The sequence below is a fragment of the Sphaeramia orbicularis genome, chromosome 16 (assembly GCF_902148855.1).
Source record: "Sphaeramia orbicularis chromosome 16, fSphaOr1.1, whole genome shotgun sequence".
NCBI classification, from domain to species: Eukaryota; Metazoa; Chordata; class Actinopteri; order Kurtiformes; family Apogonidae; genus Sphaeramia; species Sphaeramia orbicularis.
In genome coordinates this window covers 6,749,613-6,768,490 of record NC_043972.1, presented here as the reverse complement: position 1 = coordinate 6,768,490, position 18,878 = coordinate 6,749,613, and the positions used below count along the sequence as shown (strand labels likewise).

The following is an 18,878-nucleotide window of genomic DNA, read 5'->3' as shown; positions in this document are numbered from 1 at the left end:
CTAACAGAGATCAATGGACATATTGAGGAGCCTTGTATAAAGGAAATGGCATCAGTGAAAGCAAACTTTGTTCTTTAGATGATTGACGTCTCGGTTCTAATGGAAGCTTCCACGGCTTTCTCGCAGCTTTAGTTTAAGTGGTGTTACTCAAACCATATTTATTCAGTTATAGAATATGTGCACTAATTATTACAAATGTTATTTGGTAGCCTAAAGCAACAATGGTTTTAATTCATGCCTGAAGTTAATATTGGAGGCTGCAATATTTCTAAGACTTACGAATATCTATTGAAATCTAACTGTACCATAAGATATATTTGGATATAATTTATAAACCAGAGCCAGGAAAGTGGACTCAGAAGCAGCTGTAGATGTTTTCACTTGACTGAAAGAGTCTATTAATGCCTGAATTAGTCATCTGAGGAACTGAAGCTTGAGGGAGGGAAAACAGTGGGAAATAGGGAAGGGTAGATGGATTATCAGCTCTGAGTGGATTATCATCTACTGTGGTGTGCATTCCACTGTCCTCTTCTCCCAACCAGGCCCGAGTGCTGCTCCATCGCTTCCCAGAAACGAGTCCCATCCAAATATCACTGCTTAAGGACAAATCTACAGTTGTTCATGAGGAACAGGAAACACCAGTGGTTACCACAATAAAAATTAATATGTCTTCTATTTAGACAGGCACCTTGGGGAAGAACACACACAGGAGGAGAGTGTGTTTGTATTGTCAGTAACCATCTGGTCAGAGACTTTGTGAGAATTACTGAGGACAACATCTTCAGACCCTGCATGTGTTGGAGTGACGGTATGATCTGTGAAAGCCGGAAGCAAAATCTGAAAGTATAAATGTGATGTTAGGTCTGCAGTCTCTGGACAGCAGTGTCCTATCTGTGTGTGTCCTTATATGGAACCGCATGTCCTGCACAGCTGGACATGTTGGTTAGAGGCAGGAAGCCACACACACACACACACACACACACACACGCCATTATACATGCACTTACACAGGGCTCTTGATGTGTTTTCCTTTAACAGCCGATGAACCACGTCATTGCCATTTTCTCGCCTCGCAGTCTGCAGCTGTCTGCACAACTTGATTAAAACATTTCTTTTAGTAATCCCTGTGTAATGAAGCTCTCTCCTGAGATCGGACTTCGCCGTGGTCGTGTATTCGTACTTGTGTGTGTGACGTTTTGCGCATGTGTGTGTATTTTGGGTCAAGGGTGATCCAGATGGGAGAAAGGGGAGGGCCTTGTTGATGTGTGAGAGTGAGCGAGGGCTTCTTTCTAGGAAGTGTTTGCACCGTTCAGGACTAATTATTCAGAAACATCTTCTGGTGTCGTAAACCACAAAACCAGAGCTATGGCCTCATGGGCAGACTTCACCTCAGCCACTAAATTCTTGATCAAATCCAGCACAGAGACATTTCAGAACATGGAATAAAATCAAATCAAATAAGCAGTCAGGAAAAATCCCAAAGAATGAACAACTTTCACTACAGAACTATTTATCAAATAAAAAAAGCACAGTGAATTTGGCAGAAATAATAAACTTTAGTAAGATATATGTATTACTGTAGTGAAAGGAATGAGATTAATGAAAATAATTATATCAGTAAAAGAGGCTGCAGGAAATGCACATTGGTATGGAATTGATTTTCACATAAATACCACCACTTCCCTCTAATTCTTTCTTGCGCTCTTCAATTGGGTTTAACTGGATTAAAACCCACCAGATACATTTGCCAACAATTATAGTTACCATGTATTTCTGCATTTCTGCCTTAATGGCTTTTTGCGTAATTATCTCCATTGCAAAAATGCAAAGGGGTCCACTTGATTGGTTTCCAACTTGTAAAATGACAGGTTTTCCCATCCACCGCGACGGTTTCTTAGGTGTTATTGTTTGTGAAGTGGTTGAATGATTTATAATGTCCATTTGGAGGCTTTGGGTGACACTGTTGTGAGTCTTTTGTAGTAAGATAAAAGAGGGGGCTCGAGAGCAGTCTATAACTCACTCTGGTTATTTTCAAGAGGGTTCAGTGACCTTGGCTTGGAGAGATGGGGAATTCTGCAATCCTTCAAATCAATCCACACCACAAAGGGGAAAAAAAAAGGACTGAAGGTGCAAGCTGTCAGTCCTCTCTTCCCTCCGTTTTCAGCCAGATTCCCTCCAAGGAAGCTCAGAAAATTGGAAAACAATAGCAGTTGAGTAGTTGAACTGCGAGAGATAGGGAGTGTTTATACTGGTTAATTAAGGCAGGGTGTGACAGTGAATGATTTGTAGAAACTTTAGATAACTTATCACGAATCCCAAGACGGTGGCTATCTGTTTTATCTATCTGACAAATATGTCAAATGGTAATGGATTACATTGGCATCGCCGTAGACTTTGTAAATATACCCTGATAAGTAAAAGAGAAAGTAGCGCATTGTGACCTGACTATTTTGTTGACAGTTTCACAAACATTTTCAGTTGTCGTTCATGTGGAACTTTCCATTGAACTCCCATTGTAGTTTTTATTTGGTGGATTTACCACAAGTGGGAGTCTGATTTGGACCGACCAGACACCTTGACCCACATCTCCTGGCCACCTTTTAGCCTCCGCAGATGTCCGTCTCACTGTGTTTTGGAAAGCATAAGGAAACCTTTTTTTTTTTTTTTTTAGCACCATAGAGGATATGAGTAATAACAAAAATGAATATATTGGAAAGTGTGTGCGGGTTCCAAGCTTGTATTCTGGGACACTGTGTAAACCATTAGGACCAGCTGCTCTTGGCGATATTCTCCCAGTCATGGTGAGATGCTGACCACATATGGCCCTGCAGTTCTGAAATTTTCGTTTGTGTTATGCTTTGTTGGCATTGTCCTCTGTCAGAACATTTGTGCTAACGCCATCACAACTAGATCTGACTCGAGAGGCATACACAGCACACCCTGACATGTTGTAATCGCTCTGTATATAAACAACGCAGTGCTTTTAATTAGGCAGCAGGATTTTTACACAGAGTACAAAGCAGTGACCTAAGGGTTCTGCTACTCCTGCATTTGTACTGGAGCTTTTCCAAATGGCTTTTTTAAGGAGACTCCCTATGTCAGGTGTTATTTTATCTGGACAATAACAAATGACCTACAAGTTTGCGGTCTCTATCTTCCTCTGTTCTGTGGTTCCTGATTTTTCTCTCTTAACAGTGGGAGCTGGTTTTGTAAGTTTTATATTCCATGTACTTGTTGTTAGAGCAGCAGGCCTCCCATCAGCCCCGGTTCCATTAGTGTTTTGGCTCGGACAAACCTAGCTGCTGTTATTTGTTAATATGTCTTTGCGCTATTATAGCTGCTGCAAACTAGACTAAAACTTTTTTTTTTCACCTGAAATGCGAGTAAAAACATTTTTCAAAGACAGTAAAAATAAATTCAATTGTATTCAAATAAAAAGTATAAGAACGGTGTAAAATAAGCTAAATTGCAGGTAAAAACTCCTTCATTTTCTTTACCCTAATGTTTAATGTTTCATGGTGTAGAGGAATAAAACAGCTTTGCCAAATCTGGAACCTTAAAACTTTAGCTTTATAAATCATATATTATGATTCTCTTAAAGCCATACTTTTCCTCATAAAACCATAAACCGAAGTTAAGTGAATTACTTAAAAAATGAAAACGCTTATGCACTCAGGAAATGTCCTAAAACTAAACTGAAATAAAAGTAGAAATTAATGCGAATGTCAAAACTTTAATACATCTGGGGCATCTGCATGTACACACATACCAGTATGATTCACAGGAAGTGATATGTGTGTATTTGTAATTACCAATTTACTTTATTATGTACAGGTGTGTGTGTCAGTGTGTATTAATGTGCTTCTGTGTGGCCTCTGTAAAGCAATGATCTCGGCCCATTAGCGCGAGCCACAGCTGTATTTGTCTAAATATAGTCGTGACCACAGACCAGTCCAGGACGCTGATTAGTCTGAGAACCAGTGGCCCAAATGGATCTCAGCAACTATGAAGGGAAGACGGTTTGGTCCTGCTCTGAGGTCCTGTTACTCAGAGGCTGTTCTACAGGAAAGTTAGGTTTAGGGGGCGATACCTCATGCCAGTGTACGGCTGCAGCATGTTCTGAGCCATGACTCCTGCACCAGCTAACTAATTAAGACAAATTATACAACAAAAAATATTTTCTTAGGGCACTGTTAAGTCCATTAACTTTTAGATTTCACTCATTCATTTTAATGACTAAAATAATTTTCTGTTCAGTCTTTGCTTTATGTTCACATTTAGACAGACACACAGAGGAAACAGAGGAGGCTGAGAGTACAACAGCTGGTTTGATACTCATGACTCGAACTCACGCCCTCTGCACAACATTGTACCCTGTTTTACTTTACACTGACAGGGACACTGGACAGAAGGGCCATGCCAGTCTGTAAGCCGTTTACCTCGCCAAGCAGTCCGTAAGTCAGCCAACTGGCCTGTCCTAGCCCTGGTCTAGTTCTCTGTCACTCATTCACTGCACCAACAGGGGACAGGTCGGGAAATGAAGCCTAATGTTGTTGAAATACTCAAGAGGAAAGAATATTTCATTGGCTGAAATTGAAACACCTAATTTTTCATAGCTCCTGCTAATTTTGATTTCCTTTTAGCATATTCCTGGTGGCCTCAGTGTTTTAATAAAAAAAAAGTTACTGACTTCAAGGACTACTGTGAGGTCAGAGACAGCCTGTTCAATGAGGCACTGAAGTTCAAGCCAAGGACCTGATTTCTGAAATTATGAGTCAGGATCCAGAATGGGTTGTGGGCCCACTTCTGGTGGGTCTCCACATTATAGGAGTAAAAGTATGCTTTAATGAGTTTTGTTCCCCAGGCTACAGATTCTCTTACAGTTTCTGTACTGTAGCAGTAAATAGCATTTTATTAGTTGTCCCAGGCACATGCGTTTTATGTAGTAAGATACTGTAAATGCAGATGTAGTGAAGTAACTAGATACTACTGTTGATGCCCGAGGTATTGGTAGTGCCTCTTTGTACACTTTTGTGTCCTTCAAAGCCTCTGGTAACGGTGAAAGAAGCCGCCTGCCAGAAAGCTGTTTACCATGTTGTAGGAGAAACACTGAGTGTGCCAGCTACTTAATGAAATCCGATGAGTGTCTGGCTGTCTTCACATCCAGCATTCCCAAAACACCCTAATGAGAGTTTCTGCTTCTCATTTAGCTCCAAGATCCAAGTTGCTGTTCACAAAGAATTGGGCATAATATAATAAAAACAGGTGCATAATTAAAGTTTTAGACGACCACATGCACATGACAGCTCCCCTGAAACGCTATAAACACTCGAATAAACCAACAAACTTTCATCCCTTGCCAGTCCTCCCATTGAAGTGGCTTTGCAGGCACATTTGCTCAGCATGTGGGGACATTGTTGTTGCTGGGTCCCCTTCACTTTCTCTTGTTTTCCAGGAATATTGAACTGTACACACACTCACACACACGTGCTTGTACATTTGAACAGACAAGAATGCACGTAAAAGGTCGGGGTGATTGATGTCTTGCTGTATAGCATGTAACAGTAGTGATTTTTAATAGTAGAGAAGCATGACATTGCATGGTCCAGCTGGTGCCAAATGCACCATATGTTGCCAGGGATTTTAAAATGTATATGCGTGCTGTCAAGGTAAACTCATTGACCCTGTCAGGTTGGGAGTTTCTTTCACTCTTGGCCTTTGTTTTTGCTTTACCCTTACATCTCGCTTTATCAAATACTCTTTCTGTCTAATAGTAGTTCCCCCTGAGACAGCAGGCAGTTAAGAACTCTGAGCTTTGCTGTGCACGGCTAACAGCGAACAGCTCATGTCACCCTACTGAACCACCCAGGAGCAGAAGAAAGGGAAAGATAAAGAGACACGGATAGAAGAGAAGCAGAGGAGTTAAACGATTGCAGAGCTGCCGAGCAAGGGGAGAGACCCTGTGACATATCCCACACTCTGAACTGGGACCAGACCAAAATGGATGTGTGATTAAATGAACTGTGATGCTGGTTCCTGACACGCCGCAGCCATCCCTGGAATTAGTCACGGTTCTATTTTCACCGAAAGCGTCCCTCAGAAGGCAGCGCCGCTTTTGCTTCCATTACAATATATAGCCAAGAGATCACATACGCTTATGTATGCGCACACAAAAACTTGATGTGTATCTAAGTAGGGGGCAGTGCCAGTCCTCAAAACCCAGCCCAAGAACCTCTCTGAACAGAAGAGAGGAAAACAGGAGTGGAACCAGAACGGGTTGTTTTGCAGTGTTTAGTTTAGGCTCCCTGGGTGTTTTTCCAGTGAATGGAGGTTCTCGGCGACACAGAGGAAAGAGGGAGGGAGAGGGAGACGGGCAGAGCGAGAGACACGAGAAGGATAAAGTTTAGTAATTGTGAGTCTGACAAGCGCTCCATCACTCTCAGCACAGAATATAATGCAATACCTCGGCCAGTGTGTGTCTGTGTGTTGGGGAATCCCTCTTTTCGCTGTTGCTGATGTCAGGGGTGGAATCTTATGAACTGAAGAGCCATGACTTCACAGCCTGGATCAGATTGAAAACGCGCTCCAAGACCCAAATCAGAGATTTTAAAGGGCAGAGTGTAATATGAGTGGTTAGCCTGCAAATATGAGAGAGGAGGAATTAAAGAAAAAATGGAAAAAAAAAGTTAACTTTGTGTGTGTGTCTGTGTATTAAATGATAAATGAGAGCACGGTCCGCCGAGGTTGTGATGGACAGGGGCCTGGAGGACTCCGTCCGACTGCACTGTTACCTCATCCCTCTGAACGCTCAACTCATCAGCCTGTCACACACACACACACACTCACACACACACACACACACACTTAGACACACACAGAATCTCTCTCTGCTCACTCTTGGAGACAGATGAAATGTTAAATGCGTAGATACTCTTTTCAGGGTCAGGTTTCTGGGCTGTACATCTCTTCACATAAATCATCATCACAGTTTTGACGGAGGGGAGAAAAGGGTCGACGGCAAAGAGGCAAACTTCGCCCAACTGCCAAAAAACTAAGGAAAGTTTGGCTTGTGCTTGGTACTTGTTCAATTTGCTGTTGGAATGCATTTCTACCTATTTGGCCCATTGTACTATCAATGAGCTGTTTTATATTGCGATATGATATTGATGGATTTGTGGAAGCTGTGAACGATTTGTTTCCACTGGTGTCCATTTCATTCAGTGTGTGTTGGCTCTCATGCACAACTCTCCATTCCTTCATTTATTATGGCCAATATATCTTTACTTTCTTTGTTCCTGTTTTTCATCCCATGTACGCTATTGTCCATGATCTAACTCTGTCTGTCTTTGTCTTTTGTCCCTGTCTTGCAGGACCAAAAGATCCTCGGTGCTCACCACAGAGTGTATTTTCGAGCTTCCTCAGTTCACGGTTCAGGCCACGAGGGCACAAACGCTTTTGCTACAGGCGATTTGCCAAAGCTGGACCCACAGTGTGGTGAACGGAGCCCCGATGACGCTGAGTGAAAGCCTACTTAATGAAGTGTACAAAGCTCCAGGTAAACAACAGGCGCTACTGTAGACTTTGTGAAGTTAATTGAGCTTGCTTTGGCTTTAACAACAATGCCTTCCTACTCACTAATCCAGTTTTATGCATTCCTAATACCTCTACTCTTCATTTTTCGGTTTAGGAGAGGTTTTGGCCTGTATTTGGATCTACTCTGTTGATCTGAAATATAACAAACCTCTTCAGATTTTTCCAAAAGGGTGTTTTCAGTTTAAACACAGTTAATTAACCTGCACAAGTGTTAGCCAGAAGCCTGACCCTGCGGAGTGTTTTGCTTTTCACAAATCTTCACTGATTACCAAAGGGTTGTGTGATGAATGCATTTTCTTTGTTGTTATTTTTGCCCATACTTCAGTGGTTGCGATATTAACTTTCCTCAGACATTTTGCTCTTTTGTTGTATTTTAGCTTTAAGGTGTGTGAAGAGAAAGTGATTATCAAAAGCTGTGTTCAGTATAAATGTTTCATAATGCATTTATACAGAACACTAACAACAATAACTCCACAACGTCAACTCAGTCGCTTGGTAAAATAGAAAAATACTCACACATGAAATCAATACATCCTCTGCCTTCTTGTTCTGTGCAGCGTTTCCATGCATACTCCAAGAACAAACCACATTACTCATCTGGTCTCTTTTAAGCTATTGTATTAGATGTTAATGCATTCATCATTGCAGTTGATTTATTAAATTCTCTTTTTCCCCATAAATTTAATTTACTGCGATTTGTTTGTTTAGTTCACTATAAAATAGAAGTTTCTCAGTACTAGTAAATTTCCAAGAGAGATATATAGAACTGGCTGCAGTTTAAAGTCATTTGACAATTGTATAAAAACCTTTTACAGTTATTTCTCAGGGCTTACTGCCTCATGTGCCAAACAGTCATTTGCCCAAAACAAGTCAACCTGATAGCAGCGAGTCGGCTTGGGGTAGATTGGCTGCACACCAGTTTACCAGTGGTGCAAGTACGCATCCAGGAGTCTAGGTCTCCAAATATGTGAGTCGCTTTGGCATAAAGGTCAGCTTGTCCTGTGCCCAGTGTGGGGTACTAGACCTGCAGCTGAGGGCAAATCAACTTTGAAACAGTTTCACGCTTCATGTCATCTAGGATGCCTTAATGGTCAAATAATAAATTTTGCCCCTTGTTAAAGAAAGGGAGGGGAGCCTGAATTCAATAAAACAGTAGCGTTTCTCATGACGGTAGCATCTGGACAGTCCTCTGGAGGGCCAGGGATTTTCCAACTCATTAGGATCATGTTGTTTGGTATGCCGTCAACATTCTCCCTCGGCCAAGCCATCCAAGCTACCTTTTTCACCGTTGTGTGGCTGCCAAAATTTATGAAACTGGTCTCCCGTGGAGTGAAGTCAAATATTCCTCTCCCCTCATTCTGCCTTTCTCTTGGAACAGGACTTGAATAGCAACATGAAGAAACATTTGCACATCTGGTCTGTGTGCTGGCAGGTTAGAAAAAGAGCAGTGGGGGAAACAGTTTGGTTTTAGAAGGCAAGAGAGTGAAGGGGAATAGGTGATGTGTTGTGTAAGTATATGTTTAGTGGGGGAAAACTCTGCAATAACCCCAATGACATAACCGAAGATGTCTAATACTGTATCTGGTTTTGAAATTGTGGTGACACGCAGGGTTTAAGGAAGATGTTAGTTGTCCCAGGCCCTCTCACTCTTCACTATGACAGCATGTGTATGGAGGAGAAATGGAAAAAAAAGGAAGATGCAAGAGGAGGACAGGAGTAAAATTATTAACTTAACAGACTTGTGAGGTGCTTTGAACCGTGTTTGGTGGTGTATATCTGCCTGCACACGCAATGAAGCCCAGCCAAATAGTTTTGGTTCCTGCGGGCGTTGTGGTTGTCCACACTTTAGCCTTATGATGGAAACTTGCCAGCTGCTCTTTCTGGCTGTTTGCCTCCTCATCACTGCATTGGGCCAGGTTTTTGTTTTTTTAAGTATGACAGGGTTTTTATAATTTGCTTAATTTGACTGATGGTAATAGTCTTTATACACCTCATGCTTTCCTGGGTAGGATTTTCTCTGTGGTGTGACTGTTTGTTGTTAAACAGTGGGCCTGGTGTATATTTACAAGAACCAATCTGGATCCTGATTGAGTCCTGTGTTAGTTCAGACAAGAGCAACGGACACATTGGAAGTTGATTATTAATATAGCAGGAAAAAGATAAAATAAAACAAGCTGTCCACTTTGATCAGTTGTTTTCCTCTTTCTTGTCAGAATTTCTCCTCCTTTCAGTTCTTTTGATGTTACATGGTTTTTCAATAGTCGAAGGTGTTTCATATCGAGGTCTAGCTGATAACACAGATGGTCAGTGTCCTTCGCGGGGGAGCCATTCGGGTTTGAGATTGAAGGAAATTCCACACTTCAGCAAGGAGGGAAAACTCAACAAAACTTTAGTTCTTAATCTCAGGGTACTGACAGACCAGTTACATTTCTTCTTGTGGATTCAGATTAAAGAAACAGACTTGGTTCGCAGTCAGTAGAAAAGGTTTTCAGTGTCTCAGACTTGTAAGACCTCTGTGCTTCCCAGCGGCAGCAACAGCAGTAACGCAGCCAACAGCGTATGCACTGTAGCGTGTGTTTGGTCTATAAGCCCAGAGACGACTGAGTGAAATCACAAAACAAACCGTAAAATCGTATTTTCCCTCGACAATCAGACATCGTCAGTCACTGGCTGTTGATGGTGACCATGATGGCATGGTTTGTCACACAGCTGTCTTTAGTGCAGTGTTGATTTTCAGCGTTGCTGTTGTTAGCTTGGCTTCAGCGCGAGCCGAGCTTTCTGTGGTGACACATTATTTCAACGTTCTGCTTTTGCATTCCAGTAAGACTCACAGTAGTGTTGTATTTTATTGGTGAGCTCTACAGAAAACAGTATGTCATACTTTATGTGTCTGGTTGTATGGTATAAACTGAAAAGTGGTGTATGGGGAGTGGTGTTCGTGTTTGTGCATACATGAGTACATGCATTCTCACAGTATGTGCCCCCTAAACCTTAGCCTTGTCATCTGCCCAATAATGGTAACATTTTTTTCCAGCATTTCCTGCCTCATACTTCTGTTTGTGTGTTAACACATTTACTGTCCATCTTGTTTTTCCTGTTCTCCCCTTGTTTTTAATAGAATTCTGAGCTGCCAACTTTGATTTTCTTCTTTGCATTTTACAAGCTGCCACTTCTTGTGATTTTCTTGCTGCACTCACTGTGTCACACAATCCCATCATCTCACTTTTGGCCACTGAAACTGGAACTTTCTGTTTTCTTTTCCTGTGATTGTCAGCTGTAGCCCGTCTTCCATGTCCTCTTTGTTTATACTTCCACGATGCCTTTGTGGTTTGCAGTAGCGGCCATAGCAGTAGCAGTAATAGTAGCAGAATGGAGCCAGTAATTCAGGCCTACCACTGCTTCTAGCCACTGCTAACCTCAGATTCAGCGACACACTGACCACAGTGACCTCCCACACACTCCTTAAGCCAGCATGCATTTGTGTGTGAGCAGACAGTTCATTCGCAATAACTTCTTTGGATTTTAATTCGTTCACTCACTTCCCTGGTCTTAACTCACTGCACAGTGATGAGTCAGTGCAACGCTGGCTTCAAGACTTACTAATCTTTTGTCATTCCTAGTGCTGCCTTTATTGTTGAAGAAATGTGAGAATAAATGTTGTTATATACTATATATGTGGAGTTTTTGTTAGTTGCTTCCTTGTGTGTACTTCTTTTGTCACGCTGACAAACAAAAATTCAGTTTCAGCTGCAGCTTTGGATCTGTGATACTGCAGTAAAAGAAGTCAAGATTCTCCAGACAGGTCATTAGAGAAGATGGATGATTTTGTCTGTCCATTCCTTATAAACGCAGCCAGCAGTGAAAATTCTTCAGTTGTTTTTTTCTACTTGTGTGCTTTACCCGCAAGTAGCTGAGAGATATTTCCCTTGTTTATTTTTGTATTTTTTTGAAGCTCTATGAGTAAATGACCTGACATAGTCTTAAGTTATGGCAGTTTGTTTTGAGGGAAGCTTATCTGTTTACTAACCACTGTTTTTGACTCTTCTATAGGCTGCTTCAATGAATCTTCTGCAACTAAGATCCCAGCAGAAATATAAATATATCTGTGCATTTTTATTTAGTTACTGTGAAAGCTAAAAAAAAAAAAGTTTGAATTGCGAAATCCTCAACAGTTATGTGTGCCTTATTTACATGTGACTTATCTAATAAATCTAATAAAAACGTAGTCCTTTAACACTGTTGGGGTGATCGCTAATACATTCGACAACAGCTGGTTTTGTGCGTAGCTCAGTGGTGGTCTCGCACAGGGGGAGGGGGATCTGGTAGAAGTTGGTTGATGGTGGTCACCAGACGTGCTCTAGATGATTGCCAGGTTATATATGAGCTGTGACATAACTTTTGCATGACAGATAGAAGGGGGGGACAGAATGGAGAAAGAGGAAGAGAGAGTGAACATTATAATAAGCAGAATGAAATATGAAAGAGAGGGAAACACATTTGAAAGGAAAAGTGGAACTTGGTGCACGGAAACCCAACTGGCCACTTTGTCTTTATTAAATCCAGCTTTGGCACCTAATTAAGAGTCGGGTTAGAACCACCTACGCTTCTACACACATGCAGGAAAACATCCATATTCACAGATCCACCTCCATCCACTGCATGTACCCCCGAACTCACTGCATACAATCCTATTTAAGGCAAATGACATCAAGAATGTTTGGGTACAGACACTGAATGCTCTCATTGCATAGCTACTCTTAGTCATAACAGTATCATTGTTAAAACAAGCCTTTTGTTTTTCTAAGTTCCCCCTACACATAAAATGGGGGAGGCATGGGGAGGGCAGAAGAAAAATAAAGAAGAGCAGAGGAAAGGCCTGAGTCTACTCAAGGTTACGTCAGGGAGACTTATTTATTCTTTTCTTCACACTGATATTTCCCATTACTGGGAAACAAATCTCTAAGAAGACCGTGTCAACAACAGTTTTTACGCATTTTTGCACTGCATGAAAAAGGCTGCTTCTGTCATGGCCAGCGGTTAACCTCCCTGTGATCTAACTGCCTTCCTGAATATGGCTCTGACGCAAATCCCCCTGTGACGCTGCCGCACAATAAGTGTCGGTAATAGCTCTGTGTTATTGGAGGGGAAACAGTGTCCATTTTCATATCACTCTGTCACCTCCGTAAGCTGATCCATGGCATGTTGCGCATTTTACGTTGTCTGGTCGCAGAACATACCCGTCCATCTCTTTTTCCACTTCTTTTTGTTTCTCTGACATTCGCCCATGATGCAGCTGTTGGTAGCATATTCCTGGACATGAGACTGTACAGGGGAGGTTGAACTCCTCTCAGTTTTCCACCGTTTTCCTGTGCAGATTATGGCTGACATAGCCCTACTTACTCAGAACCTTAATGTTTCCCATCTATTAATCGAGACAAGCCGGCTTTGCCCTGTCATATGACGGCCCATACACTTAGCTCATGGAGATTATTTTGATAGTCCTTTTTCATTGTTCCACAATGAAAGTGAAAGAAGGAAGGACAAGAGCCTTTCTTCATGGTCTGTGGCTGTCACAAATGTCAGTAAAGAGATGGGAAATTTAATGAAAACCCTGAGATGTCTGTTTCAGCGTGGCCTGGCCCCTCACTCAAGTATCCATACTTCTTTGAAGAGGTAACTTATTGGTTTGAGAGAAATTTCTGCCTGTCTACTTGTCTGCTTCACGGATTGACATCAGGGCAGGAAGAAAGCAGGAGGGAAAGGAAAGAAAAGGGGCTTTTTCATCCATACGCAACCTTATTCCTGACATTAAAAACACGTTGTGTCAGCATCAGAGAAGCGATAAATAAATCTTGGATGGAACTTGAGACGGTTCTTGTCAATGAAAACTTCAATGAGCCACAGACGCCCCCCGCTCCACTCCTGGCAGATTGTGATGATGTTTTAAGTCAATCCAGACTCGGGCCTTCCTCGTTTCTTTTGTCTTTCTGAAGCTCTCTGCTCTTTTTCTGGTGTGCGCTGGAGATCAGAGCTAATGAAAGAAGCTAGTGGAGACGATGCAAAACAGAAGTTTGTTGTGTTGTGTTGTACCACAATGGGACATCACATTACATGGGTATTTATATGTTTAACGAGATGAGAGGAACATATGAGGAGCCTGAGGTCTCAACATCTCTAGTCAACCTTCACCAAACAGCCCCTTTATGCGCACATGCAAAACGCAAATGCACACACACTCCCTCTGGGTGTTTGTGGCGTTCATAAGGACACACAAAGCTTGTCATTTCATACGGTGATTCTCCATTTATCATCCCCCTTTCTTCACACCGTCCGCAGGCTTCTGGCGAAAGATGATCTGTAAAAGAAAATCAGAAGTCAACTGAGAGTGCGCCAAGGCTTTTCTTTCTGCTGTTAGTTTGAATAGTAGCCCATTTTTCTGTCATGGGAAATAAGATGTGATCCCTGGCATGTTGGATAACATAAATGATCCCAATACAGGATCTGGAAACCTAAATTTTACATCCAACTTTTTATCTCAGCTTTCTGATATGAATCATCGATGGTTTCTCTGAGGCATCTTTCCACTCACGACTAAATCTAATATACCATCAGTGTTGCTCCTGAACATGTAGCTAATCTCAAATCCTTTATGCTCCAGTGGTTGAGTATGGCAGGTAGTGGCCGGCCAGGACTTGGTGGAGTTCTGGTAGGTTCAAGTGGTCAGTATACTGAAATGTGAAAGCCTCTGTTCCTATGCTCTATGAAAGCTGTTTAAGAAAGATGGGTGAAAATATACAAAGTGCATTTGTTCTTTTGTTTTGATGACTGTGTTTTATATGAAAGCTCCTTAAAGACACAAGTACATGAATCAAACAAAACTGTGATGTCAAGTGTTTTCATAGACCTCCAGAAAACCACTTCCTTCATAAACAGAAGCTTTTAAACTGAAGGTAATACTTGGGAATTGATTGCATATAGATTCACACAATAAATACTTTCAAGAGAAGATGATTAAGTAAGTAACTGGTTATCTAGATGAAGACATGCACAAATCAGAGTGTTTCACTGATGCGTGAAGCAAAATTCTCTGTAAGTGGAATGTGCTTTAAAGAGCCCACAGCAGACTGCTAAGCCCCGAATCAGTGACAGCCTCCAATAAATCTGTTTGTATTTAAGTCATCTGGTAGTGTCTGCAGAGCTGGCTCCCTGCTGTGAGCCAACCGGCCCATCTAAGGGTAGTGACTAGTGCCGACCGAGCACATAGCTCCACGTCACAAAGACATAAATTTCCACTGTAAGTCCCATTGAAGTGCCTCAGCAGCACCAAAACCCCAGTCACGTCTTGGCTACCACCACACACAGACTCAGTCAGCATCTGCAAAGCTGGGACATAAATATTGATCTCAGTGGATTATTGATAAACAAGAAAGTTCTGCTCAGTTTTTCTTTAATTCTCTTCCATAGCAACAAAAGGGAGAAGGGGGGGAGGTAGCATGAGAAAAGGGACCAGTGTGAGTTATTGAGTCACCAAGATCTTGAGAGGCTGAAGAAGGGAGCAGTAATCCAGAGTTACATTTCAGTGACGGAGGGCCTGGTTTAGCATCATTAGCTGCGGTCTGTAGTTTCGAGCATCCCTCTCATGGTGGAACCACACTGGCATTCCTTCCTGGCTGCCACTTCAAAGCCAGAATGCCCCTGTTTCTGTGCTAACCAAATTTGTCAGGGCAGCATTAGACTGGGGATATGGGAGATTGAGAGGCAGGCCCTCTCATCCAGAACTGTGTTTTAATGGCCTATCTCACCACCGGCTAATCGTCTCTTACAAGTGGCAATGTGGGAATCCTCCATGTCACTGCACATGTTTCTCTATCACCCTCCACACATCTGTGTCTCCGTTTTTTCTCCTACTCTCTCTCATCTTCCTCACTTGTTCTATAACCCTTTGACTCAGCTTTGCTCTACATCTCCCATCTATCTTTCTTCTTCCGCTCCCTCTTTCACTGTCTTCCAAACCCCACTGCCTAGGCCCATTAGTGTTTGCCAAATTGCTTCCGCATGAAGCCTCCTTAATTGTGGTAATTCAGTGGCAGAGAGAACTAAGGTTTGAATGAGTGGAGAACATGTGTCACTGCTTTAGCGGGCAGACAGAAAGGCAGGCAGCACCTGGAAGGGATGGTAATCATGGAAATTAGACCCCCAGCCTCAGCTACCACCAGCACTTACACCCCGTTGCTGTCTTCATACCACCACAGAACACTTGCACACTCCACCAGTCTAACCTTTACCCAGTGTGACGGCGGCGGCGGTGGCGGCAGCGGCTGTGAGAGCTGAAAGGTGGTCTGTCGGCGGGGATGTTTGGAGATACATGCCTGTTCCCCTCTGACTTTAATTTAGCCACTTTAGACACATTCAGAACATCAGTACTTTGTATGTTTATGCAAAAAATAGACTGTTTATGGGGGTTTTTGTTCATCTTTCTTTTCAGGAATGACATTGTTGTTTTTGGTTTTCATTAGGACTGATCAGTCTGGTCAAAAGATTACATAACAACCATGATCCCTTTCTCACGTCTTGTAAGATGTAGGTCGTTACAACCAAACAAGGTTATGGTGGCATGTTTTTTGTCGTTGATGTCATTTGACTCGGAAAAAAATGTTTTTGCGCCGATATTATTGAATATTTACCCAAGCGCTAGGTGAAGCAAACTCCAGGCAACTTTTTCCTAATTGTGGTGCATACAGCTGCAATGTTTTCTGTTAATTACCTCATCTTTTGGCCCGTCATAGTCTAACTTGTCCCACCATAGTTTCATAATAAACTGAAAATATTTTTATACTCCTCATAATAACATAAAATCGTCCAACAGTGTGTTTGCACCCCTGCTTTGGCAAAAACCAAACTTGCTGCACATCAGACAGTTGCATCCACCAGCAGCTGGATGTAATTACTTCATCAGTGGCAGCAAAACAGGCTATTACACAAACTTCTGCAGGTTAAAGTGGACTAAATGAATACTGAAGAGTGACCATAAAAACACTCCATGATGCAACTCAGTACCTAATTGCATTGGAACTTCGGTTATTTAAAATGAATATTAGTGGAGTAAAAAACTTTGGACAGTACAGTATTTATTTAATATCTGATCTGTGCAAATACTAGCACTAGCACACATCAACTAAATGTAATTCCCCCATAAAAGATCATGAGATTGTGCAACCCTTATTTTCAAGAGTCAACATTCACTCTATTGTCCCTCAATGTAGGGACATTTTACATCCACACAAACCCAATTAAAAGACATTCAACATACATAAACATAGTGACACAAATGACAACCAAACCTAAAATTAAAGTTAAAAAAATATGATACAAAGATGGATTAAGTTGCAAGTTTATACTTATGCATAAACAGATACATACACTCATACATACCTATATACAGTCGCGGAAAAAATTATTAGACCATCAAAAGTCATCAAAAACAATGGTTATGCAATCAAGTCCTAACTCCTGTGTGTATCATGTGACTAAAACAGACAGAAAAGAAAACATGGAATGCCTAAAAGCACTGTTTTTGTCAGTACAATGCCACAGATATTGATGTAAGAACTGAAGTGATTTTGGTTATCAAGAAAACATGGAAAATGGATGGATATCAGCTCTGAAATTAAACTACTATGAGCTGTTTTTGTTGTTATCATTATATTTGTCCAAACAAATGTACCTTTACTTGTACCAGGCATTAAAATGAACAAGAAATTGAAGAAAACAAGGGTGGTGTAAAAAATTTTTCCGCAACTGTATATATGCATAAATATAAACATCACATTAATAAAAACTGTTGGTCTGACTGTTCAACCAGGAAGCATCATCTATCAGTGTTCTTGTTGGAAATAATTTACATAAATAAGAAGCAGAAACCTTGACCTTTCACCAGTGGCTTCATGTTTGTGTGTGATATCCTTGGAAAACATTCAGATTTCTTACGTCCTCTTCCCCCCTTTAACCTGCTGCCAGACCTGCTCTGTTCTGACTGTCGCTGTGGCTGCAGGTCTAACCTCTCCTGCTTCACCTTGTGTGTTTTCGTGTCCTCCTCCCTTGGTGTGTGTCTGTATTTTTGCTGTGTGTCAGTGCTGGGCCCGGTGCCAGCAGACCTCCTGCTCCTACTTACTGCTTTTACTTCAGCCCCTCCTAACTTAGGAGAGACAGTTATTGTTTCTGCATCAGCACTTAATGGCTCAGCTGGCTGCTTTCAGTCCACCTAACCTGTCTATGTCTACTTCTTTTTCTGTCAGCCCCCTCGCTGCTGTGGGCCCTTTGCCAGACGTTGAGTTGTTAGTACTCTGGGTCCACTTTCCTTCTCTGTCTTTCTTTGTCTGTCTACCTTCCCAGTAGTGTTCGGCTGTAGTGTCCGTCCTACTGACGACTGACCGTCATCACATATCAAACTGATCCCTTGAGTCTTAGCACAAGATAGTGATGGATTTTTGGAGAAGGAGAGGAGTGCTAGTCTGTGAGTTTATACAAAAGGTTGAATGAAATCACAGTTTAAACACCAGTCTTGTGAACGTTGAACATTTTATACCACATTTTTAAATCTGTTAAAGAATACATGATTGGAAATGGACCTAAATTTACTGAAATGAAGATTTTTTGTTACGTTTTGAAGCCAAATAATCATGCCTATCAAAGTCGATTAATTGTGAAGTCATTGTGAACACATGGACTCTACACAAACCAAATTAATAATAACAAAAGCTTTTCAGACTTAACATATACAGCACTTAAAAGCACCATAGCCATTTGTTCAATGTCAGTAAAACCATCTCCACCAATCACCAAAACAACCCCAAATTAAAATTAATCGACTCAACCATTCTTACTGCCTTGACTAATCATTGAATCGATTATGCATGCACGTCCCTGTTCAAATACAGACAAATGTAGAAAAATAGAGAAAAAACTCTATAATGAATGTATGCCTTCCATGAGAATAATATAGCTTTTGCACATTTGACTGTATAAGTTAATAATAATTTAGAAAATCCCTTATATTTACATGCATGATTTCTCATGCTTGTTAGCTGTTTATACTTTGTTGTTTTGCAGGTTATCTTATGTCTTTTATACCTTCTTTTTTCTTACCTCAGCCATTGTTGTAACTTCTTGCTCCAGCCTATTGCCAGATATTGTTAGTTCTTCAGCCTCACCTTCGGCAGTAAAGGCAGTTACAGGTTCTGCATCAGCACTTAATGGCTCCTCTGGCTGTTTCCTGAAGTGCAAAC

The 18,878-nt window shown here is 41.5% G+C and overlaps 1 protein-coding gene across 3 annotated transcripts in view; it reads left to right on the top strand.

Annotated features, from left to right (window-relative positions):
* Positions 1 to 18,878, top strand: part of vps13b (vacuolar protein sorting 13 homolog B) — a 464,114-nt gene that overhangs the window by 74,620 nt on the left and 370,616 nt on the right. For all 3 annotated transcript variants that reach the window (XM_030157727.1, XM_030157729.1, XM_030157728.1), the window contains exon 17: positions 7,371 to 7,555. In XM_030157727.1, coding sequence (XP_030013587.1) covers positions 7,371 to 7,555 — 185 coding nt within the window. The remainder of the gene's footprint in view (positions 1 to 7,370; positions 7,556 to 18,878) is intronic.